Source organism: Hyperolius riggenbachi, chromosome 11 (assembly GCF_040937935.1).
Source record: "Hyperolius riggenbachi isolate aHypRig1 chromosome 11, aHypRig1.pri, whole genome shotgun sequence".
Taxonomy (NCBI): Eukaryota; Metazoa; Chordata; class Amphibia; order Anura; family Hyperoliidae; genus Hyperolius; species Hyperolius riggenbachi.
The window spans coordinates 156,240,787-156,267,035 of NC_090656.1; the positions used below are offsets into that span (position 1 = coordinate 156,240,787).

A 26,249-nucleotide genomic window follows, 5' to 3' on the forward strand; every position below is an offset into this window, starting at 1 on the left:
CATTTAAAGCTCTCTTTCTCCTCTTTCCAATGATGTATAAACCGTCGCCCTACGCCTTTTAGTTTTCGCCATTTTCGCGATCGAAATTGAGAAAACTAAAAGGCGTACAGCGGCAATTTATGCGTCGTCAGAAAGAGGAGAAAGAGAGCTTTAAAATGATATTTATCTTACCATAGTTACATTGTATTACACAGGGCGACTTTTTCTCAAAGTCAGCAGCTCCATTCAGCAGAATGGAGCTGCTGACTTTAGGAAGAAGTCGCCCTGTGTAATACAATGTAACTATGGAAAGATGGATATCATTTTAAAGCTCTTTTTCTCCTCTTTCTGACGACACATAAATTGCTGCTCTACGCCTTTTAGTTTTTTCTCTATTTTCGCGATCGAAATCGCAGCCGCGGCAATTTCGATCGCTAAAAGGCGTAGGGCGGCGGTTTATATATCATTGGAAAGAGGAGAAAGAGAGCTTTAACCACTTAAGCCCACAGGGTTGAGATTTTTTTACATCTGAGCAACTTTCACCTCCCATTCATTTGCCAATAACTTTATCACTACTCATCACAATGAATTGATCTATATCTTGTTTTTTCCGCCACCAATTAGGCTTTCTGTGGGGGTTACATTTTGCTAAGAGCCACTTTACTGTAAATGCATTTTAACAGGAAGAATAAAAAAAAAACTGAAAAAAATCATTATTTCTCAGTTTTCAGCCATTATAGTTTTAAAATAATACATGCCTCCATAATTAAAACTCACGCATTGTATTTGCCCATATGTCCCGGGTATTACACCGTTAAAATTATGTCCCTATCACAATGTATGGTGACAATATTTTATTTGGAAATAAAGGTGCATTTTTTCAATTTGCGTCCATCACTATTTAGAAGCCCATAATTTAATAAATCATATTTATATACTCCTTTGACATGAATATTTAAAAAGTTTAGATCCTTAGGTAACTATTTATGTTTTTTTTGTTTTTTTTTTATTAATATTGTAATTTTTTTTAAATTCTTTTTATTAAAACTCGTATGTGGGTATTTTTTGGTCTGGGAGGTAAACCGGGGATTGTACATGTTTTAATATGTATTTATTGAGTGTTAAGTATTTTTTGGTGTAGTTTGCTATTTGGCCACAAGATGGCCACAGTCAAAAAGTCCTGGGAGCGATCGATCTCTCTCCCAGGAAGAAGAAAGAAGACTGGGAACTTTTTGATCTCAGAAAAGACGCAGCGTCTGAATAGACGCTGTCGGCTTTTCACCGGGGGGGCCCGATCAGCGAAAGGGATTTATAATCCCTTTCATTGATCGCTGGGCTAACGGCCCCCAGTGGGAGCGCGCACGGGGGGGGGGGGGGGGTCCGGGAGCGCGCGTGACCCGCGGGAGTGCGCGCAGCCTAACTGGACGAATATTTTTCATCCAGTTAGGCTTAAGTGGTTAAAATGATGTGCATCTTTCCATAGTTTCTGCACTGCTCGGAGTCCCTTTAAAGTAATGATGGCCACTCGTTTTTCTTTACTTAGCTACTTTTTTCTTGCCATAATACAATTTATAACAGTCTATTCAGTAGGACTATCAGCTGTGTATCCACCTGACTTCTCCATGATGCAACTGATGGTCCCAACCCCATTTATAACCAAGAAATCCCACTTATTAAACCTGACAGGGCACACCTCTCCCCCTGCCAGCCAATCAGTGCGACCGGCTGTCATAGGCTTTAGCCTATGACAGCAGATCGCTGTCTTGCCACCCCGGGGGCAAGTCACAAGGCTGTCCCCAGTACAGAGCTACCGTAGATTGCAGCGAGCGCTGTACAAACTAAATAGACTGCAAAAGTCTAATAGTCTAGCGGCGATCACTGCTGGGAGACTGACGGCGAGGCGGAGCTCCGTCAACCAAGCTGAGATGCGCGCACAATCTCCTGCAAAACATGCCCCCAGGACTGCACGCCGATCGGCATTAGGCGGTCCTGGGATTGCCGCCGCTGTCACACCCATCAGCATGACATGGTCGCCAAGTTGTTAAAGATTGCAATCCCTAAAATACAACCCAGCATATCACTCAAGTAGGGACAATCTGAAGCTATCAACTAAAAATCATAAATAAAAGAGAATAAATTGTATTCGGGGTTCAAACTGCAAGGTTCAAGGGTGTCTAATGTGCAAATCACATAATAATAGTTAGCAACAGAGGCGGCGCCGCCTCCATACAGGTCTCCAAGTTCCCCATCAGGTCCGTCGACTGGAGGGGTGGGTCCAACATCAAGTTTTGGGCGTGCTTTGTTTCCGGCCTTCATGGGACCGCTGCGGGATGTGGTTGACATTTGAGAGGTGAGCGCTGTGATTTAATTGGCCCCTCTTGTCTCTAAACAGTTCTCCATCAGGTAATGAAAAGAAACAGACGCGCCAATAGAGTAAAAATGATTCCAATTAAAACCAGGTAACATGTGGGTGGCAATGGTGGACTTGCCAACCCTACAAAAAGCAAAGGACCACTTTGTATGGTTAAAAGTATAAATTTAATCAATTTAGCACGCCGAATAAACAATTAATTAAAAAAATTAATTGTTTATTTGGAGTGCTAAATTGATTAAATTAATACTTTTAACCATACAAAGTGGTCCTTTGCTTTTTGTAGGGTTGGCAAGTCCACCATTTATTATTATTATTATTATTGATTTATAAAGCGCCAACATATTCCGTGGCGCTGTACAAACACCATTGCCACCCACATTTTAACTGTTTTTAATTGGAATCATTTTTACTCTATTGGCACCTCCTGTTTTTTTTTTTATTACATGATTATCCACCTGGTGGATGGGTGTGGACACCCCTTTTTTCCTTCTACACAGAGAGCGACTTCTTAGCCTGAGCGGGGACAGGTCTAATCTCCCCGTCTGTGATACAAGTGGTTGCCTGATCCCAGCAACCTATACTTGTGAGTATAATTTATTATTAATTTCTTTTACGTTAACCAATTTACAATAATACACTATTGGGGGCTCTCGATTCTTCCTTCTTCTCTCTCCCTAGTTCTCCATCAGGCCCACTTAGTCACAGCGAGATGGGATTGGCTATTAGGATTGCAGCTGTTTATTGGTTAATTAAGTTAGAGGTGTTGTAACGATTGGTGTCAACACGCAGAGAGAATCTGATTGGTGATCTGCAGAATCACCAGTAATACAGAAATGCACCAGATTATGGATGATCTGCAGAATCACCAATAATCTAGGTATGTCTAACCTCTGGACACCTGAGATATGAGTGTTTGGTGTAACAGTAACACTTTGAGTAAGGACCACCAGAGGAGCTGGAGGTTAGAAGAAGGGAATTCACCCCAGACTGTGGGTGAATCCCTATAGCCTAAAGGCTCCCTAGGAGAGGGACCTAGGCTTGGTTGCAGGATGCCCTGCTGCTAAGATGAACAGACTTGCCCTAACTGGATGTGAGATCCTAGCTCTCTACACCCTGGAACCGGGCTAAAGTCATACAAGTACACAATGCTAGTCTTGGGTGTGAGGTCCGTAGTCACAACACCCTGGAACTAGTCTATAGCATAACATAGCAATGACACATTATCCTAGGCTTGGGTGTGAGGTCCGTAGTCACAACACGCTGGAACTAGTCTAGAGCATAACATAACAATGCGAGAATAATCTAGCTCAGTGTGAATTCCCAGGTCCTCCTGGTTACAACACACTGTGGGATCTGACTGAGATCTGTATGCCAACACATAGCATTCGCAACGGCAGACAGCGTGAGACTGAGGGACGAGTGGTTATATAGTGCAGCGCTGATCAGCGCCGCCCAGTCCCCTCCAGCCAATCCGCATACATCCTGAGATCAGCTGACCAAGGGAGTCATCTGATCCCTCTCTGCTTCCCATAAAGCTTCTGTCTCTCCGCGCGCGTGTGTGTATTCCTCCAGCCTATGTGCATAGGAAGGCTGGACTACATCAGACACATGTCGCCGCACGTAAACCGCCGGGCTGGACGCGGAACTAGCCGCCACGTCGTCAGAGCACGCGGCGGCTATTCCGCAATCCTTCACAGGTGTGCTATATAAACGTGTGTGTGTGTGTGTGTGTGTGTGTGTGTGTGTGTGTGTGTGTGATGCTTCATGTATTTAGACTGCCATAAGTTGATAAAGAAACAAAATGTTGTGTTGTAATATGACAGTCTGATAAAATAAAGAGCATTGGATGGTGCTGACTTTATCTTTTGCATTGGATTGACTTATTTGGTGATCGAGTGGCCTGGTACATCTGCTGATTACCGTACTTTGGCTAGGGTGTGTATTTCTTCATCGATTTCCTTCTACTTCCTGATTAATGGAAACAGACATATTGTTAACATGTCCTTTTTAAATGAGCTTATCTGCCGTCCCTGCCATGGCAGTCATGTGACACGGGAGAGCGAGATCAAATTACAACTTGTGATTAGACACTAATGAGGTGGAATTAAACAGGCTAAACTCTCTAAATACATACAGGTTTAATTTCCCTTTATTTTCCTTCTGTCCTGTGCAAGAGTTCAGGTCCAGAAGTGCGGATCCTATGCATATTACTGTATTCTCCTAGCCGCTTTCCATGATTCACTACCGCGCTTCCTCCTTCTGGCTGGAAGGAGGAAATGTGCCGTAGTGATGCGGAACGCAGGCAACACTTCGTGTGTGAGGCTAATAATTATTCACATGGGACATCTGGAACGCAGAAAATTGTACACATAACAAAATCTCCGTTTTGACAATTAGGAAATAGTCTTGCCACAAATCGCGATTTCTATTTTAAAATTATGTATCGTGCAACCTTAATATTCAACAAACAGGCATTTTTGTTTATTATGTTTGGGTTGTTATCTGAACCATATTGTCATCTTTCTAAAAGGTTGGAGATCCTGTTCCTGATGTGATGGTTTTTGATGGTGGTCCAGGAAACCAGATCAGTGTGAAGGATGTGTTTGGTAGCAAGAAGGGAATACTTTTTGGTGTCCCAGGTGCTTTCACACCTGGATGTTCTAAGGTAAGCTCAGTTCATGTTTCTCAACAGTTCCCAGCACTGCTACATAAAGTACTGGGGACACTGTTTTCCATATGTTTCAATATGGTTGGGTATGAGTCCCAGGTAACAAAAAAGGGAACTCTTGTTAGTATAACGATCCACACTTGAGCACACCACTATGCTCATATAACACCAGGTTTCTTAATAGGAGGATCGATTTAAATCAAGTGAAGCCACAAAATAGCGATCTGTTTCCAAAATTTTTGTTTCACACTTTATTATATTCACAAAAAATTATTTTTCTTCTTCAAAAAGGTAGAAAAATTCTTTATAAAGCAGCAGAAAAATTTTTGGTACAGACATAAAAAGCAATACAAAAAGCAGATCATAGACACAGTGTGCTTTGTTTGATGAATAAAGGTAATTTTAGTTCAGGCGACGACACTAGTTAGTTTCGGGTTATTGACCCTTCGTCAGGCCTTTACAAAGCATAGAGAATTATCTTGACCAGAAGATACATACAGTCATAAAAATGAATTTAATTAGTAAAGAGTGCAAATTTGGACAGAGGCGCCAGGCAGGTCAAAATGATCTAAAAACAACCAAAAAGGAGGAGTACAGGTGGACTTACCTCCTGAAATGATGGACAATCGAGATTGTTCAAATCGCAAATAACAATTTATTTTGGCACTCCGCAACGCGCTTCGCAGGTATAACTCGCCTCATCAGGCAAGGAGTGCAAGCTCAATAAGGTCTAATAGTGGCAATGCGCCTCCTTGGGTGGAGGGGACTGTCCCCTTCTTTCTGTCTGCAGAGAGCGACTTCTTGGACCTGAGTGGGGTCAGGTTCTAATACTCCCCACCTGCATTTCAAGTGGTTGCCTGTGTGGTGGCCCGTGTTTGTGAGTATATCCACATCTGTTAATTATTTTGCCAACAATTGTTAGACTTGCTGCACTATATTGGGCTCTCGGTTTTTCTTTTTGTTTCAAGTGCATTAATTAGTAAAGAGGTATCTGTTCCAACCAGACACAACCCGGCACCTGACTGATGGCTGACATAGGGAAACTCAGCTGCAAACTGCACACTGTGTTCATTTTTATGACTGTATGTACCTTCTGGTCAAGATAATTCTCTATGCTTTGTAAAGGCCTGACGAAGGGTCAATAACCCGAAATGGACTAGTGTCGTCGGCTGAACTAAAATTACCTTTATTCATCAAACAAAGCACACTGTGTCTATGATCTGCTTTTTGTATTACTTTTTATGTCTGTACCACAAATTTTTCTGCTGCTTTATAAAGAATTTTTCTACCTTTTTGAAGAAGAAAAATAATTTTTTGTGAATATAATAAAGTGTGAAACGAAAATTTTGGAAACAGATCGCTTTTGTGGCTTCACTTGATTTAAATCGATCCTCCTATAAAGAAACCTGACACTGTTTTCCAGCCATAGAAACAAAGAAAAGGAGGAAGGTATTGGCTTACCTCCATAACGTAGAAAACTGATATATTTGTGGAGGCTCAAAGAAAGAATCGGGGACAGGGGAAGAGGACATAGACTTTGATAAGAGAGCGACACCAATAAAGCTTTTGGATCACATTCATGAATGAGCTTCTTGCAGCAGTTAAGGGACATCTTCGGAGGACAGGTGGTCCTTGGTGGTATCAGGAAAGGGATCGATGGTGGCGAGGATGGGGAACAAAACATTAGGAGGAGGTGCAGAATTACTGGAGGTGAACCAGAGGGGACACATAATGACAGGAAGAGACACAGAACAGAAGTAGGGGGAGGCCCTGGGAGGAGGGAAGACACTGGAAGCACGTGGGAGAGGAGGAATACACAAAAAAACATAAAATGTGTAAAAAAAAAAAAAAATTATATCTGCTTTTGCAAATGAAAATCTCCTGGCCAGGAAGCTGACACTCTACCCTGTCGGCCATCCTGGCCTGTTATTGCCAACGTGAATGTCCCAGCATGTTGACTGTATAAAAAGATTCACTGGAGCCCCATATTAGCCAGATTCTAGCGTGTAGCCCTGCCACCTTGCAGAAAAAGGCCTCTGCCTTTTCTATATCTGATATAGAAAAGACCAGGGCCTTTTTCTGCAAGGGCACAGATCTATGCACTGAAATCCAGCTGAAACGGGGTTCCAGTAAATTTTACAATGTTTTAGGACACTGTAACTTTTAAGCATTTGCGTACCTGTGTTTTGTACACAAGAGAAACATTTTAACTAAACTTAGGATATAGCTGTAGAGTGGAGAGAGCGCTCCATGGTGTGTTACCAGGTGGTTATTTTAATAGCGCAAATTAAGTTCAACTTACAAGGTAAAAACAGTACATGCATGTAGGATCACCAGGAAGCAACTCCCATCTACTAATGCCGACGAATCCATTGGGCTGTGGCCAGCAGTGCGGTGTACGGAAAAGTCCACTCCATGGCTGTGGACTTTCATGTATACCAGACACTGAGCTGCTGGCTACAGCCCGGTGCATTCGCAGATGGGAGTTGCTTCCTGTTGATTCTACATGCGTGTACTGTATATATATATATATATATATATACACACTTTCAATTTCAATTTGACACTTTTTTGCACCCTAACTGCGCTAAGGGGCCCAAAGTCCAATGAGTACCTTTAGGATTTCACAGGTCATTTTGAGTTCATAGAAGATTTTATTTTTTGTCACAAGTTAGCGGAAAATGACACTTTGTGAAAAAAAACAATAAAAATCATTTTCCGCTAACTTGTGACAAAAAATAAAATCTTCTATGAACTCACCGTACTCCTAACGGAATACCTTTGGGTGTCTTCTTTCTAAAATGGGGTCATTTGTGGGGTTCCTATACTGTCCTGGCATTTTAGGGGCCCTAAACCGTGAGGAGTAGTCTTGAAACGAAATTTCTCAAAATGACCTGTGAAATCCTAAAGGTACTCATTGGACTTTTGGCCCCTTAGCGCAGTTAGGATGCAAAAAAGTGCCACACATGTGGTATCGCCGTACTCAGGAGAAGTAGTATAATGTGTTTTGGGGTGTATTTTTACACATACCCATGCTGGGTGGGAGAAATATCTCTGTAAATGGACAATTGTGTGTAAAAAAAAAAAAAACAAAAAAAAAATAATTGTCATTTACAGAGATATTTCTCCCACCCAGCATGGGTATGTGTAAAAATACACCCCAAAACACATTAAACTACTTCTCCCGAGTGCGGCGATACCACATGTGTGGCACTTTTTTTCAGCCTAACTGCGCTAAGGGGCCCAAAGTCCAATGAGCACCTTCAGGCTTTACAGGGGTGCTTACAATTTAGCACCCCCCCCCCCCCCACTTGCCAGGACAGTTAACAAACCCCACAAATGACCCCATTTTGGAAAGAATACACGCTAAAGTATTCCATGAGGGCCATGGTGAGTTCATAGAAAATTTTATTTTTTGTCACAAGTTAGCAGAAAATGACATTTTGGGGGGAAGAAAACAAAACCACAATTTCTGCTAACTTGTAACAAAAAATAAAATATTCTATGAACTCACCATGCACCTCGCGGAATACTTTGGGGTGTCCTCTTTCCAAAATGGCATCATTTGTGGGGTCTGTCCTGACATTTTAGGGTCTCTGCTATCATTACATGTATGGCCAGTATTAGGAGTTTCTGCTATACTCCTTATATTGGGCATAAGGGTAATGCACTGTGGGCTGAAAGGAAAAATGAACGTCAAACAATCAATCAATCAATGTGGATGAAAAAATATCTGCCCAAAAAATTTGAAAAAAAAACAAAAAACAGGGGGAAGGCGTCTGCAAGGACATAGGAGCTGCCGCCCCAAAAATCCAAACCCACCAGCTCGTATGCCCTGGCAAACCTGATTTATCCATTCACACCGATCGATGTGGATGAACAAATCATTGCCAGAGTTCTTTTTTGATACAAAGTGCTTGCCAAAGCATATGAAACCCCAACACCACTCCTTGGCCCATATGCCTCGGCAAACGTATCTTTTCGACTGCGGAGAAGAACTCTCGTCCTGCAGCGCTGCATGCACCGATTTTGTGTAACCTTACAGAGGCACAATGCTTCTGTCAGGATGCACCATCAGTGCTGCAGCTGATTGGTCGGTCTGGATAGAAAAAAGAGAGAAGAAAAAAAGACAAAACAATACAAAAAGGAGGGGAAGGCGTCTGCCAGGACATAGGAGCTGCCGCCCCAAAAATCCAAACCCACCAGCTCGTATGCCCTGGCAAACCTGATTTATCCATTCACACCGATCGATGTGGATGAACAAATCATTGCCAGAGTTCTTTTTTGATACAAAGTGCTTGCCAAAGCATATGAAACCCCAACACCACTCCTCGGCCCATATGCCTCGGCAAACGTATCTTTTTGACTGCGGAGGAGAAATCTCGTCCTGCAGCGCTGCATGCACCGACTTGTGTGTAAGCTGACAGACGCGCAATGTTCTGTCAGGATGCACCATCAGTGCTGCAGCTGGTAAGTCGTTCGCTCGGTCCACCTGGAAGGTTATTGGATGGAAAAAGAGAGAAAAAAAATACAAAAAACAACCAAGCAGCAAAGCAATTACTTCATTAACATTAATAAACTTTGAACTTTTTTTTTTTTTTAAATATTCTTTATTTTATTTTCTGTTTTTTCCAAATACACAAAAAGATACATTTTCAGATGAAGAATGTCACTCTCTATACAAAGCTGTGTGTATATATATATATATATATATATATATATATATCTCTCTATCACCAAGACGTTGAATATGACAGTGGGGGACTAGCCCCAATACATCTATTGCTATTGTATGGCAGTAAATTACCAATTCGGCTATGAGCCGTTTACTTGTATCTATATATTTAGTTAACAGTTCCTGTCATATATATGTCCTATTTATAAAAAGAAGAGAAGGACAAAGAACAGAAGTTATAAGTGTTATATGTGTTTAACAGATCACTATACCAGTGTTTTTTGTGGGAGTAGTCCACTCCCTTTCATTGGGTGTGATCCGGCATCTCTCCTCAAGGTGCCTCTAGGTTTTATATATAGACAGGAAAGGTATCAACTCTACAGGAGTTGAGCGCCCATATTGTGAATCATTAAATCAAACTCTTCGGAGAAACGGAAGGTCGCCCAGTAAGCCCAGGTTTTACGTAACTTCTGGTCTATTCAAAGCTGTGTGTGCCATATCTTCCATTGTATGTATCTGATCTAGTTCCCTAATTAGTTCCCCAAACGTCGGAGCTGCTTCATCTCTCCAATGGCGTATCAGTAGACACTTTGCTGCGTTTAAAACATGTCTAATGATAGATTTTTTTATATTTTCTCATGGGCCAGTCATTCAAGTGTAGCAAGTATACTTCTGGGGTAAAAGGCACTTCCCCCTCCACCAGGTGTTGTATCAGTGTTTTGACACTCTCCCAGAAATCCCTGACTCCGGGGCAGAGCCATATCAGGTGTAGCAAAGTACCTGGGTTTTCTTTACATCGCCAGCAGTTAGGCCTGGAACCCACTGAAATCCGCAAACGCAAAACGCAACCGGTAGCGTTTTGCCTGAGCGGTTTGCAAGCGGATTCATGCGAGTTTTCGGTCGCGTTTTGCAACAGTGTATTTTTTTCCTCAGCGGTTGTGTAGCGTTTTGCGTTTCGCGTTTTTATCCTGATTGGTCCTGTGAATTATTTTTAATTTTGTTACAGTGTGCTGAACCGCAAAACGCTAGCAAAACCGCTCAGTTTAGGTTTTGCTGAGCGTTTCTGCTAGCATTTCAATACTTTACATTGAAGCGCTAACGCTCCCAAAATGCTGCAGGTCCTGCGTTTGCGTTTCTGGGAAACGCAAACGCTCCTGTGGAAGTTGCCCCATCCATTAACATTAGCCCAGCGTTTTGGCAAACTGCTAGTGTATCGCAGTGCTGCCAAAACGCTGCCAAAAGCGCTCCTGTGGGTTCCAGCCCTGAGGGTCTCTATTGGGGAAGACCCGTTGGAGTTTTACAGGTGTCCAATACCAATCTGTTAAAATGTTATAGTTCGTCTCCTGAATTTTTGCTGATAGAGAAGTCTTATGGGCGAATATACATATCTTAGCTATCTGTCCCGGAGTGAGGGAGCAGTTGAGTTCTTTTTCCCAACTATCAACAAACGTGAGGTATGGAGGGTTCTGATTCAACAACAGGAGGTATAGTATTGATAGGGTTTTTTTCATTGGCTCTTTCCCTATGCATAAAGATTCGAACTCTGTGTGTTGTCTCCATTGTGTTGGCTCTATTTTTCTGCTTCGAAGATAGAATCTTATTTGGAAGAGTGAACACTAGTTCAATTGGAGGAGTGGGAATTTGTGTTACATAGATTGTAGAGAGTGCCAACCCTGTTGGTCTCCTATTGCCGATATGGTCAGGTCTTTTGTGCTACTTAAATCCGTTCCTTGTCTCCTATGTAGGTCTAAGGGGATGTCTGGATTATTCGCAATTGGGAAGAGGGGCGAGATTCCAGGGGAAATGTCTGGGTTTTGCCTAATTCTATCTACTATTTTTAATGTAGTCAGTACTAGTGGGGGTAACCCCCAGTTCGTTCTAATTGCATTTCCTATCCATAGCAAGGCTGTGGTATTATATGGCGTCATATATGTTTTTCTATTTCCGTCCATTGTTTGCACTTATTATGTCTGGTCCAGTCCACCGCCCTTGTTAGGACTGAGGCGTAGTAATAATAGGTTACGTTGGGGGCTGCTAGGCCACCCTTCTGTTTTGGCTGATAAAGAATTTGTCTCTTTAGCCTGGGCGGTTTCCCTTTCCAGATGTACCTGTTGAAGATAGATTGTGCCTGTTTAAGGAATGAATTAGGGATCGATATTGGTAATGTCTGAAAAAGGTACAACAGTCTGGGCATAATATTCATTTTTACTATGGCAATACGTCCTAGCCAGGAGAATTGTGGGCGGTCCCATCTTGATAGGTCGGTCGAAAGTGTCTTCAAAATGGGGGGAAAATTATGGTCGTATATATTTGTCAGAGAGCTCAAGAGATATGTGCCGAGATATTTAATTGATTTGTCGTTCCACTTAAAGGGGAAGTTTATTTCCAGATTTTGTTTCATTTCTTCAGGGAGACCAACATTGTATGCCTCACATTTGTCAAAATTTATCCTAAAATTAGACAGTCGGCCAAATCTCTCGAATTCCTTGATTAAGTTTGGAAGAGTAGTTATTGGGCCGGTCAAAAAAAACAAAAGGTCATCCGCGTATGCAGCAATTTTATGATCAGTGGGTTCTATGGTCACTCCTTTAATGTTTTGATTATTCCTCACATGACACAGGAAGGGCTCCAGGGCCAAGGCGAATATAAGGGGGGATAGTGGGCACCCCTGTCTTGTCCCATTTTTTAATGTGAAAGGGATCCGAGAGAACCCCATTCACCTTAACCACTTCCCGACCGCCGTATATACAATTGGCGGCCGGGAAGTGGACGCCGCAAGGACCGCCGTATTGACAAAATGCGGCGGTCCTTGTATGGGCATGGGCGGAGCGATCGCGTCATCCGTGACGCGATCCTCCGCCTGGCGCCGCTCACCCGCCGCAACATCCCGCCGGCCATACGGAAGCGCCGGCGGGATGTTAACCCGACGATCGCCGCATACAAAGTGTATAATACACTTTGTAATGTTTACAAAGTGTATTATACAGGCTGCCTCCTGCCCTGGTGGTCCCAATGTCCGAGGGACCACCAGGGCAGGCTGCAGCCACCCTAGTCTGCACCAAGCACACTGATTTCCCCCCCCCCTGCCCCAGATCGCCCACAGCACCCATCAGACCCCCCCCCTGCCCACCCCCCAGACCCCTGTTTGCACCCAATCACCCCTAATCACCCATCAATCACTCCCTGTCACTATCTGTCAACGCTATTTTTTTTATCCCCCCCCCTGCCCCCCGCTCCCTCCTGATCACCCCCCACCCCTCAGATTCTCCCCAGACCCCCCCCCCCCCCCATGTACTGTATGCATCTATCCCCCCTGATCACCTGTCCATCACCTGTCCATCACCCCCTGTCACTGCCACCCATCAATCAGCCCCTAACCTGCCCCTTGCGGGCAATCTGATCACCCCCCCACACCAATAGATCGCCCGCAGATCCGACATCAGATCACCTCCCAAATCCATTGTTTACATCTTTTCTCTCCTCTAAACACCCACTAATTACCCATCAATCACCCATCAATCACCCCCTATCACCACCTGTCACTTTTACCTATCAGATCAGACCCTAATCTGCCCCTTGCGGGCACCCAATCACCCGCCCACACGCTCAGATTGCCCTCTGACCCCCCCTTATCAATTCACCAGTGCATTAATTACATCTGTTCTTCCCTGTAATAACCCACTGATCACCTGTCAATCACCTGCCAATCACCTATCACCCATCAATCACCCCCTGTCACCCCTGTCACTGCCACCCATCAATCAGCCCCTAACCTGCCCCTTGCGGGCAATCTGATCACCCACCCACACCATTAGATCGCCCGCAAACCCGCCGTCAGATTACCTCCCAAATGTATTGTTTACATCTGTTATCTTCTCTAAACACCCACTAATTACCCATCAATCACCCATCAATCACCCCCTATCACCAACCGTCACTGTTACCTATCAGATCAGACCCTAATCTGCCCCTTGCGGGCACCCAATCGCCCGCCCACACGCTCAGATTGCCCTCAGACCCCCCCCCCCCTTTATCAATTCGCCAGTGCATTAATTACATCTGGCCTTCCCTGTAATAACCCACTGATCACCTGTCAATCACCTGCCAATCACCTATCACGCATCAATCACCCCCTGTCACTGCCACCCAACAATCAGCCCCTAACCTGCCCCTTGCGGGCAAACTGATCACCCACCCACACCAATAGATCGCCCGCAGATCCGACATCAGATCACCACCCAAGCGCAGTGTTTCCATCTATTCTCTCCTCTAAACACCCACTAATTACCCATCAATCACCCCCTATCACCACCTGTCACTGTTACCCATCAGATCAGACCCTAATCTGCCCCTTGCGGGCACCCAATCGCCCGCCTACACGCTCAGATTGCCCTCAGACCCCCCCTTATCAATTCGCCAGTGCAATATTTACATCTGTTCTCCCCTGTAATAACCCACTGATTACCTGTCAATCACCTATCAATCACCCATCAATCACCCCCTGTCACTGCCACCCATCAATCACCCCCTGTCACTGCCGCCCATCAATCACCCGCTGTCACTGCCACCCATCAATCAGCCCCTAACCTGCCCCTTGCGGGCAATCTGATCACCCACCCACACCAATAGATCGCCCGCAGATCCGACGTCCGATCACCTCCCAAGTGCAGTGTTTACATCTGTTCCAGTGTTCTCCCCAGAATCAAACAAGTGGGCGTGCCGCCCACTTGAAATTAAGCACCGCCCGGCTGGTTTCACGTGATCTATCAAGACGCGCTGGGCTCTCTTGCAAAATGGCAAAACCCAGCGCTGTCCTGAACTGCTCTGCTTGTCTGCGTACTGTAGTGCGTACAAAATCTTCTGCTTCCCGGCAGGCTCATACATTAATTGGCTCAGTGCGTGGTGAGAGGTGGGACCATCTGCGCTAGCCTATAGACTGTGGGGGGCGTGTTAGAGGCTGTCTGCTTGCCGGTCCGGAGTTTACACATTGCAGGGAGACTCGAGCCTGTATGAGGTACACGCACATGGTGGTTTGGCAGACGGGGATTTATTGATGCATTGCATTCACAGTTGCCAAATACCACTACTCACAGCTAGGTCCCTTCTCTCTGCAAGCGTCCAGCGTGTCAGGCTCCAGATACTGCTGTCCTGTCCTCCGTATTCTTCTGATGGCCGGGATGGCATGGTTACGCTTAAGCAAGCAAGTCACACTTTCTAGACCTCACAGCGTGAGGCCAGCTAATGGAGCACGGCAGCCCGCTCAGTAACTGCTGTCCCTCACTCCTCACATTCCATCGGGGCTTGCTCTGGTCTGACTCCTGTGACCACTGACCAGGTCACTTAGAGTTCATTCATGCCTGTATATAGCAGGAGAGGCCGAGCCATTTTATTTTCCTTAATTCCTACTGCACTGTCTGTGCGAGGGGTGATGGTCAGTTCCTTTACTGCTAAATGGAAAAAAAAATAAAAAAAATTCTGATTGGACTGCAGTCTGCCCCCATCCTGCCACCTCTGCCCAGCATTTTTCAAAAAGGTCTGTACCTTGTAGCCTCTGCTTTCACCCACCCCTAGTCCTACCATTCCTTGCCCAGAGGCACCATTGCTACAAGACCTCACTGCTTTTTCTATACTGTATAGCAGATCTCCGCTGCTGCAGCACAGATACATTTAGGTAAAGAACAGTATTTTCTGTGTCATATGACAGGCAGCCATGCGCTGTAAACCTGCACAGGGCTGTGTAGCAGCATGGCTTCATTTTATAACCAACGCTGATACACAGCTCTGGGTGGGCTTACAGCATTTAGTCGCCTTTCAGATGATGCAAAGGGCTCACATGTCTCTGCTTTTACCAGTACTGCTGCAGGGAGATAATCAGAAGGGCACTATCTGCATGGAGTCTGTATGTTCTCCCTGTGTCTGCATGGGTTTCTGCTGGGCACTCCAGTTTCCTCCCAAATCCCAAAAACATACAGATAAGATCACTGGCTTCCCCCTAAATTAGCCATAGACTACAATACATACAATACACACATATGACTATGGTAGGAACTAGACTGAGCCACTTTAATGGACAGTTAAGTGACAAGACAATGTACACTGTACAGCGATGCAGAATTTGTCTGAGCTATATAAATACTTAAAGAGGAACTGTAACATAAAAAGATCCCCTGGGGGGTACTCACCTCGGGTGGGGGAAGCCTCCGGATCCTAATGAGGCTTCCCACGCCGTCCTCCATCCGTCAGGGGTCTCGCTGCATCCCTCCGTGGAGTCCGGGCAGCGGTGACGTCAATATTTACCTTCCTGGCTCCTGCGCAGGCGCTCTGACGGCTGTCGGCTCCGAACTACACGGAAATACCCGATCGCCGTCGGGTCCGCTCTACTGCGCAGGCGCAAGTTTCCTGCGCCTGTGCAGTAGAGCGGACCCGAATGAGATCGGGTATTTCCGTGTAGTTCGGAATGGAAAGCCGCCACAGTGCCCCCGCTGGAGCCAGCAAAGGTAAATATTGAAATGACAGTCGGCACAGTCGCCGGCTGTTTGGAGGGCTGCGGAGAGACCCCCGTGGGACAGAGGACAGCGTGGGAAGCCTCATTAGGATCTGGAGGCTTCCCCCACCCGAGGTGAGTACCCCCCAGGGGATCTTTTGAATGTTACAGAGTCTCTTTAAGTAATAATAATAGTGGGCACTCACCACCAATGAGTAGGTAAGCAATATATGGGTGGGGGTGGTTTGAGGGTGAGACTGGGTAGTAAATACCCCATACATATTCCCGTCGCACCCCACCCGGCTACTTTTTCATGCCACCCGGCTGGAAAAAATTTCTGGGGAGAACACTGTGTTCTCTACCCTAAACACCCACTAATTACCCATCAATCACCCCCTGTCACTGCTACCTATCAGATTAGACCCCTATCTGCCCCTAGGGCACTCAATCACCCGCCCACACCCTCAGAATGCCCTCAGACCCCAGCCCTGATCACCTCGCCTGTGCATTGCTTGCATCTATTCCCCCCTCTAATCACACCTTGAGACACCCATCAATCACCTCCTGTCACCCCCTAGCACACCTACCCATCAGATCAGGCCCCAATTTGCCCCGTGTGGGCTCCTGATCACTCGGCCAAACCCTCAGATCCCCCTCAGACCCCCTTCCGATCACCTCCCCAGTGCATTGATTGCATCTATTTTCCCCTCTAACCACCCCCTGAGACACCCATCAATCACCTCCTGTCACCCCCCTAGCACTCCTATCCATCAGATCAGGCCCAATACAACCTGTCATCTAAAAGGCCACCCTGCTTATGACCGGTTCCACAAAATTCGCCCCCTCATAGACCACCTGTCATCAAAATTTGCAGATGCTTATACCCCTGAACAGTCATTTTGAGACATTTGGTTTCCAGACTACTCACGGTTTTGGGCCTGTAAAATGCCAGGGCGGTATAGGAACCCCACAAGTGACCCCATTTTAGAAAAAAAGACACCCCAAGGTATTCTGTTAGGTGTATGGCGAGTTCATAGAAGATTTTATTTTTTGTCAAACGTTAGCGGAAATTGATTTTTATTGGTTTTTTTTCACAAAGTGTCATTTTTCACTAACTTGTGACAAAAAATAAAATCTTCTATGAACTCGCCATACACCTAACAGAATACCTTGGGGTGTCTTCTTTCTAAAATGGGGTCACTTGTGGGGTTCCTATACTGCCCTTGCATTTTAGGGGCCCTAAACCGCAAGGAGTAGTCTAGAAAACAAATGCCTCAAAATGACCTGTGAATAGGACGTTGGGCCCCTTAGCGCACCTAGGCTGCAAAAAAGTGTCACACATGTGGTACCGCCGTACTCAGGAAAAGTAGTATAATGTGTTTTGGGGTGTATTTTTACACATACCCATGCTGGGTGGGAGAAATTTCTATGTAAATGGACAATTGTGTGTAAAAAAATCAAACAATTGTTATTTACAGAGATATTTCTCCCACTTAGCATGGGTATGTGTAAAAATACACCCCAAAACGCATTATACTACTTCTCCTGAGTACAGCGGTACCACATGTGTGGCACTTTTTTTTACACCCTAAGTACGCCCAAAGTCCAATGAGTACCTTTAGGATTTCGCAGGTCATTTTGCGACATTTGGTTTCAAGACTACTCCTCACGGTTTAGGGCCCCTAAAATGCCAGGGCAGTATAGGAACCCCACAAATGACCCCATTCTAGAAAGAAGACACCCAAAGGTATTCCGTACGGAGTATGGTGAGTTCATAGAAGATTTTATTTTTTGTCACAAGTTAGCGGAAAATGACACTTTGTGAAAAAAAACAATTAAAATCAATTTCCGCTAACTTGTGACAAAAAAATAAAAACTTCTATGAACTCACCATACTCCTAACAGAATACCTTGGGGTGTCTTCTTTCTAAAATGGGGTCATTAGTGGGGTTCCTATACTGCCCTGGCATTTTAGGGGCCCTAAACCGTGAGGAGTAGTCTTGAAACAAAAATGACCTGTGAAATCCTAAAGGTACTCATTGGACTTTGGGCCCCTTAGTGCAGTTAGGGTGCAAAAAAGTGCCACACATGTGGTATCGCCGTACTCGGGAGAAGTAGTATAATGTGTTTTGGGGTGTATTTTTACACATACCCATGCTGGGTGGGAGAAATACTTCTGTAAATGACAATCTTTTGATTTTTTTACACACAATTGTCCATTTATAGAGGTATTTCTCCCCCCCAGCATGGGTATGTGTAAAAATACACCCCAAAACACATTGTACTACTTCTCCCGAGTATGGCGATACCACATGTGTGGCACTTTTTTGCACCCTAACTGCGCTAAAGGGCCCAAAGTCCAATGAGTACCTTTAGGATTTCACAGGTCATTTTGAGAAATTTCGTTTCAAGACTACTCCTCACGGTTTAGGGCCCCTAAAATGCCAGGGCAGTATAGGAACCCCACAAATGACCCCATTTTAGAAAGACACCCCAAGGTATTCCGTTAGTAGTATGGCGAGTTCATAGAAGATTTTATTTTTTGTCACAAGTTAGCGGAAATTGATTTTAATTGTGTTTTTTTACAAAGTGTCATTTTCCGCTAACTTTTGACAAAAAATAAAATCTTCTATGAACTCACCATACTCCTAACGGAATACCTTGGGGTGTCTTCTTTCTAAAATGGGGTCATTTGTGGGGTTCCTATACTGCCCTGGCATTTTAGGGGCCCTAAACCGTGAGGAGTAGTCTTGAAACGCAATTTCTCAAAATGACCTGTGAAATCCTAAAGGTACTCATTGGACTTTGGGCCCTTTAGCGCAGTTAGGGTGCAAAAAAGTGCCACACATGTGGTATCGCCGTACTCAGGAGAAGTAGTATAATGTGTTTTGTGGTGTATTTTTACACATACCCATGCTGAGTGGGAGAAAGATCTCTGTAAATGGACAATTGTGTGTAAAAAAAATTAACAAATTGTCATTTACAGAGATATTTCTCCCACCCAGCATGGGTATGTGTAAAAATACACCCCAAAACACATTATACTACTTCTTCTGAGTACGGCAATACCACATGTGTGGCACTTTTTTGCAGCCTAACTGCGCTAAGGGGTCCAAAGTCCAGTGAGCACCTTTAGGCTTTACAGGGGTGCTTACAATTTAGCACCCCCCAAAATGTCAGGACAGTAAACACACCCCACAAAAGACCCCATTTTGGAAAGTAGACCCTTCAAGGTATTCAGAGAGGGGCATGGTGAGTCCGTGGCAGATTTCATTTTTTTTTTTGTCGCAAGTTAGAAGAAATGGAAACTTTTTTTTTTTTTTTTTTTTCTCACAAAGTGTCATTTTCCGCTTACTTGTGACAAAAAATAATATCTTCTATGAACTCACTATGCCTCTCAGTGAATACTTTGGGATGTCTTCTTTCCAAAATGGGGTAATTTGGGGGGTATTTATACTATCCTGGAATTCTAGCCCCTCATGAAACATGACAGGGGGTCAGAAAAGTCATAGATGCTTGAAAATGAGAAAATTCACTTTTTGCACCATAGTTTGTAAACGCTATAACTTTTACCCAAACCAATAAATATACACTGAATGGGTTTTTTTTATTATCAAAAACATGTTTGTCCACATTTTTCGCGCTGCATGTATACAGAAATTTTACTTTATTTGAAAAATGTCAGCACAGAAAGTTAAAAAAATCATTTTTTTGCCAATATTCATGTCTTTTTGGATGAATATAATAAAAAGTAAAAATCGCAGGAGCAATCAAATAGCACCAAAAGAAAGCTTTATTAGTGACAAGAAAAGGAGCCAAAATTCATTTAGGTGGTAGGTTGTATGAGCGAGCAATAAACCGTGAAAGCTGCAGTGGTCTGAATGGAAAAAAAGTGGCCGGTCCTTAACCTTCCCAGCGTTCAATTTCCCCAGGATTTTTGTGTAACCAGTGATAAAATTTATTTTTAAAACTTTTTTTTTCCTGTAACTTGCCAAAATGTGTCAAGCAAGGGTCTAGTATACAGTGCAGGAAAGTATTGATGTGTATGCATGTTTATACTGTTCACAGCATGTTTTTTTGAACGGACATTTCTGTCCATACCGCTAGGGAGGTTAAAGAGAACCAGAGATGAAGCAACCTCATGTATTTTACCTTATAAATCAGTGGGAACATGACAGTAAACACCTAATCTGCTCTTTGTTACATTGTTCTCTGTTTAATTTGCCTGTTATCACCTCTAAGATAAGAATCCCGACTAAGCAGTCGGTCTGGCTTTGCTACAGAATAATTATAGCTGAGACTGTGTTCTTTGCTGTCTTCAAGTCCAAGCCTGCCCCCTGCTGGCTTTGCTCAGGAATCATTATAGCTGAGTCATTATAGCAAAGCCAGAATCAATGCTCAGTCCGGGATTCTTATCTCAGCTAGATAACAGACACTTTTAGCAGTGAGGATGGAACAGAGAGCATGGTAAATGTTTTCTCTAATGTTCCCACTGATTTCTATGGTAAAATACACAAGGGTGCTTCGTCTCTGGTTCACTTTAAGGGGTAGAAAGCCCTAGGTCCTCAAGTGGTTAATGCGTGCTGTTGGCGAGGTGTAAAGTGCCGCAATCCAAGCCAGCATTTTCTCACCCAGTTGAGTCTGCTTCAGGACTTCTCTAATCCATACCCAATCCACCCGGTCAAATGCTTTTTCCGCATCTGTAGAAAGTAGCATACATGGGATATCCCTCGACCGGGCGAACTGGGTCACGTCAATAACCCTGATGGTATTGTCTCTCGCCTCCCTATGTGGGATGAATCCCACCTGGTCCCAATGAATTAGCTTCCCTAAGTGCGTCGCTATCCTATTGGCCAGTAGCTTAGAGAAAATTTTTTAGATCCAGATTGAGGAGGGAGATCGGCCTGTAGCTTCCACATACGGATGGGTCTTTGTTTGGTTTAGCAATGACTGTGATGTGAGATTCTTGTGTTTGAATTGGGAGACGAACATCTGGGTTACCCTCTGCCAGTGAATTATATACTCTACACAGATAAGGGGCTAAGGTGCTTTTATACTTCTTATAATATTCTATGGGGTACCCATCCGGCCCTGGAGCCTTTCCTGGTTTAATGCTTTTAATAACATCTGTAACTTCCTGTTCGGAGAAAGGTTCCTCCATTTCCTCTATGGCGTCATGGTCTAATTGGGGTAATCTGGCTTCTGTCAGATATGTCTGGATGGCCGTTTTAAGGTTACTGTTCTCTTTCTGCTCTGTATTCTGTTGAAGGTTATGGAGTTTGGTGTAAAAGTGTCTAAAGCAGTCTGCTATGGATTCACTTCTATTATGTTTAACCCCCTTTGTGTTTTGTATCTGTGAGACAAAAGTCCTTTGTTGTTGTTGTTTTAGGGCTTTAGCCAAGAGTTTACCAGATTTGTTTCCATATATATAGAATGCATTTTGGCATCTGCGGGCTGCATATTTGGCACTATCCTGGAGCATTTTTTTAAGTCTATCCCTAGCTGCTATTAGGTCTCGTTTATCTTCATTGGCCAGGGATGTTTTGTGTTTACATTCCAACATATGTATTTCCTTCATAAGATCCCGTATTACCTTTTCTTTTTCCCTTTTCCTTTTAGAACCGATTTGTATTAGCGTTCCTCTCAAAGCACATTTATGCGCTTCCCATAAAACTTGTAGGGTCACATCTTCTGTATCATTCAGATTGAAAAATTCTTTTATATGTTTTTCTATTACTGGGGCTATGTCCTCGTCCTGTAAAAGAGAGACATTTAACCTCCACGAAAAAGGTGTCTACCTTTTATCTTTGCAATTAAGTGTGACACTCACAGGAGCGTGGTCTGTGTAGGAAATTATCCCAATGTTTGCTTCAATATGCTCTGAGAGGAGGTTATGGGATATCAAAATGTAATCTAATCTGCTATAGACATTGTGTACATGCGAGAAAAATGAGTAATCTTTTGTGTCTGGGTGGGTAAGTCTCCATACATCGATAAGCTGGCGTTCGAGCAGCATCCTTCTAAGTTTATTTAGTTTAGCATAAGATGTCAGTGAGCGCCCTGTTGATGTGTCCATTGTTGGATTTAAAGGCAAGTTAAGGTCTCCCCCTGGAATGACATTTCCTTCTGCGAAGGTGTCCAAAATTTCTAGAAATTTCCCCATAAAAGCTACCTGGTCCACGTTGGGCGCGTAGATTGAGCCCAGCGTGTATTTCAGGCCTTTTATAAAGCCCTTAACCAGAACAAAACGAGGAGAAACAAAAAATCCAGGAGAAACACTCAAATATGATATTGGATAGTTTCTATCTCCCAGTTTTGGGTGATGGTCTTTTTTGAAGTGTGTCTCCTGAATAAACACGACATGAGCCCCCTGTTTCCACATATCCCTGAGCACTATTCTTCTTTTTTCTGGAATATTTAGTCCCTGAGAGTTGATTGAAATGCACTTTAATGCTACCATGAGTGAGGTGTGTAAACGCACCTGATGACACGGATCACACCCTGAAATCTAAGAACACTGGTCAACAAATGTTTCAACATAAACAATATGAAAGTCTTCAACGTGAAGAGCAAAACTATTGTAGCTATTACCCACAGCGGGGTTAATACCAAGTAGGTGTCCCTATGTGGGCACCGAGTAACCATGGTCTTGCGTGAGGAACTGAGCTCCCCCTCCCCCCTCCCAAGGGTCCCAGCAATATTCAAATTGTAAAATGATCCTTTAGTTGTCCCAGTAATAGGGAACCTAAGTCTCCCTCCATGTTGTAGACTGCTGGTTACAGGATCTCTATAATGCCCCCCCCCCCCCTCCGATATATTTTATCTTCTATCATCCCCCACCAGTGGGGTTCCTGTACTTTACAAGGGCGGGTAAGGGAGAAAGAACGTGAGAGAGAGAGGGACACAATGCTATGTTAAGCGCAGTAATACAACTCCCTTATGCGATACGATGGTTCACCCTTTTTTAAGGAGACCTGGGCCCTACATTCTCAGAGAACCACTCTTGATCGTTCCCCCCCCCCCCCTCCCTCCATGTTACTTAATCCGTATCCTATATATGCGTGTGTTACTTAATGTACACCCAGGGAATCAGCTAATGTTCTTAACACTTAAAGTTTGCTCATACATTTTTTACAACATTCAAGTATGTATTAACGAAAATAAAGCGGTCTCACATATCTTCTATTTGTATATTGCACTCTCAGAAGTGCGCTGTGTTCAAACTGCCAGCCTATTCAAGCCATGCACTAGTGTTAGTGCTATCCATTCGATCCAACCTACTTTTCAAGCAATAAGCACTTTCAGAAGTGCGCCGTCTTCTGAGCCAATGATCAATACACTATTTTCCGTACAGTTGCCTCTTATGTTCAGTTATGTCTGCTCCCGTTTGGGCAGTTGTACATATAGAAGAACGCTATCTTCAAATGCACCGTGGCCTTATAGTGCTTATATCATGGCTGTAGGCAGTTATACAGTTTTACGTATGGTTTTTCGCTTCTCTAAGAGCATGGGTATATATCTCTTGATTATAGGTTTTATAAGTCACTCATACTTGTGGGATATCGGGGAGGACAATGTCCCCTGTTATGGTGTACAATAGGGATCAGGATTCAATATTAGGGTGCCATATCTTTGTCCCTGAGTGATATGTTTGTGTTGGAGCAGCCTCTGTGGAGAATGTCGCATAATATAATAGAGTGATATTGGACTGCGGAGAGGCTAGGGGCGATCGGGTGGATCAAGTGAGTTGTTTTGTACTTATCTGCAGGGTAAGGTCATCTATGCCGGACTTCCTCCATTTTGTTTCCGTTGACGGCGGAGTCTCAGCGGTAGGCCCGTGATTATTTTGTCAGGCTGCCATTCCGGAACCTCTACGTGCAGAAGATGTAGGGTCTTTAGAAGATCAGGTAGCTCTTTCGGTGTTCGTAGGATGTGGGGGTTACTTTCTTTAATGATGATTAAATGGAAGGGGAAACCCCATCAATAAGTCAGGCCATGTTCGTTAAGTGTCTTCAGCAGCGGCTGCAGTGCCCTTCTCTGTACGAGGGTGCTGGGCGCCAAATCTTGAAATAGTAGTATCTTGTGGCCTTCATGTTCAATCTCCTCCATATTTCGTGCTGCCTGCATGATTGATTCTTTCACTGCATAGTGGTGGAGCCTGCATATAACGTCGCGCGGTGGTTCATCTGCTTGTGGTTTGGGTCTCAGAGCTCTGTGTGCCCTATCCAGCTTGATGGCATTATCTGCTGGTTTCTTAAGTATATTATTAAAGATGGCGTTCAGCGTTTCTTCTAGCTGTTGCACTTCTATGCCCTCGGGCAGGCCCCTCACTCTGATATTGCATCTTCTGCTGCGGTTTTGCAGGTCTTCTAGCCCAGAGCGGAGCATAGTGTTAACGCTGGATTGCATATCATGAGCTTCCTTTATCCTTTTGATGTCCGCCTTCATCGTCTCAACGTCTGTCTCTAGGGCACGTATGCGGCCGCCATGTTGGTCTACTTCATCTCTCACCTCTTGTAATTCCGCCCTGGATGCCGCTGTTATACGTTCCGCCAATTCCGCCAAGTCATCCTTTGTCGGTAGGTGATGTAGGAAGTCCCTAAGTTCATTAAGGGATTTGTTCGTGGCCTCGATTGCGTCCGACTCCTTAGTATTCTGTGTCAGGCCCTGTGCAGCCTCCGCCATCTTAGCTGGCGTCTGCGTGGCCTCGTTTCGTCTCAGGTACTTTGTGACTTGTTGCTGACCCTTCGGGGGGTTTTGTCTCGGTGAACCTTTCTTAGTACCTTTCTTGGGTCTCCATGACATACTCTGGAGAAAGATTAGCCAGGATCAGAGAGCTTTAGATGGGTCCCAAGGTTGAGCAGCGGGAGAGCTCTATCAATGTGCGTCCTCACGCCTTCATGGCTAGCTCCGCCCCCCAACTTTGAACTTTTTTTAATAAAAAAGAGGTTTCTGGCAGCCCTGTGTATTACGATCTCTCGAAACCAGATGTTTGGTTTCACACTGCATATTGACATATCCGGTGGGTCGAGCCCGCCGCACCGTATCGTCCAAAACAGACCTTCAGGGAATACCACAAGAGTAGCATTCGGCCTAGTAATGGACTGCATCGCCATAGACTAACATGACTTCCAGGCCGATCGAAATTGCCACAGAAGCCACGCAGTAACGTAGGCATGCACTAGCGTTAAGTCAAGCACTTCCGGCGTAGGGGGGGACCGCAAAGTGTGACTTTCGCTAGGCATTTTGCCCTAACGCATCGCAGCAGTGTGAAATAGCACTGAGAGACCCTTGTGTGCCTACCGCTGTGTCTGTAGTTCCCTACTCTCTAATAGTGTACCTGCTCGTGGTACCTCTCAAAACTCTCCCCTAGGCATAGGCCAGGCTGGTCAGGGCAGCGGGGACAATAAACAGTGGTGTCACGCCTTGTTCCAGCCCTGCTGCAGACACGACAACGTTTAATTCGGATTCGGTGACCTGGGGTACTCGGAATCGGATAGGCGTAATGCCTTCCATGCAGCCGGCTAGTTGCATCTTGGGGTTCGGCCCGGACACCTCCTGGATACAGGAGTTCCATAGTGATCTGTCTCTGAAATTGTAGAAACTATCCAGTTCTCCCAGCCTTACTGTAGAGAACAAAGCTGTTGTAAACTGCCAATTGAATTAAATAAAAGGACACTTTTTTTATACCAGCGCCTTGTTTTGCGGGAAAGTAAATAGGGCGCTAACCTCTGGTCATTGAAGTCCACCCCTCCCATGTTGGTATTATACTCGTGGACGACAAGGGGCTTTTCAATGACCTCAGTTCGCTGTTGAATTTGGACTGTCGTGTCTGCGTGAATGGTGGACAGAAAGTAAACGTCCCTCTTGTCCTTCCATTTCACCGCGAGCAGGTTGTCAGCACTCAATGCGGCCCTCTGCCCCCGTTGAAGTTTGGTGGTAATGAGCCGTTGGGGGAAGCCCCGGGGACTAGGCCGCACGGTGCCACAGCATCGGATTCCTTCTAACTTTAAGTGCTGATAGAGGGCCACACTTGAGTAGTAATTGTCCACATAAAGATGGTACCCCT

The 26,249-nt window shown here is 44.6% G+C and overlaps 1 protein-coding gene across 3 annotated transcripts in view; it reads left to right on the forward strand.

Annotated features, from left to right (window-relative positions):
- PRDX5 (peroxiredoxin 5) overlaps window positions 1–26,249 on the forward strand; it is a 260,461-nt gene that overhangs the window by 45,738 nt on the left and 188,474 nt on the right. For all 3 annotated transcript variants that reach the window (XM_068260364.1, XM_068260365.1, XM_068260363.1), the window contains exon 2: window positions 4,884–5,018. In XM_068260364.1, coding sequence (XP_068116465.1) covers window positions 4,884–5,018 — 135 coding nt within the window. The remainder of the gene's footprint in view (window positions 1–4,883; window positions 5,019–26,249) is intronic.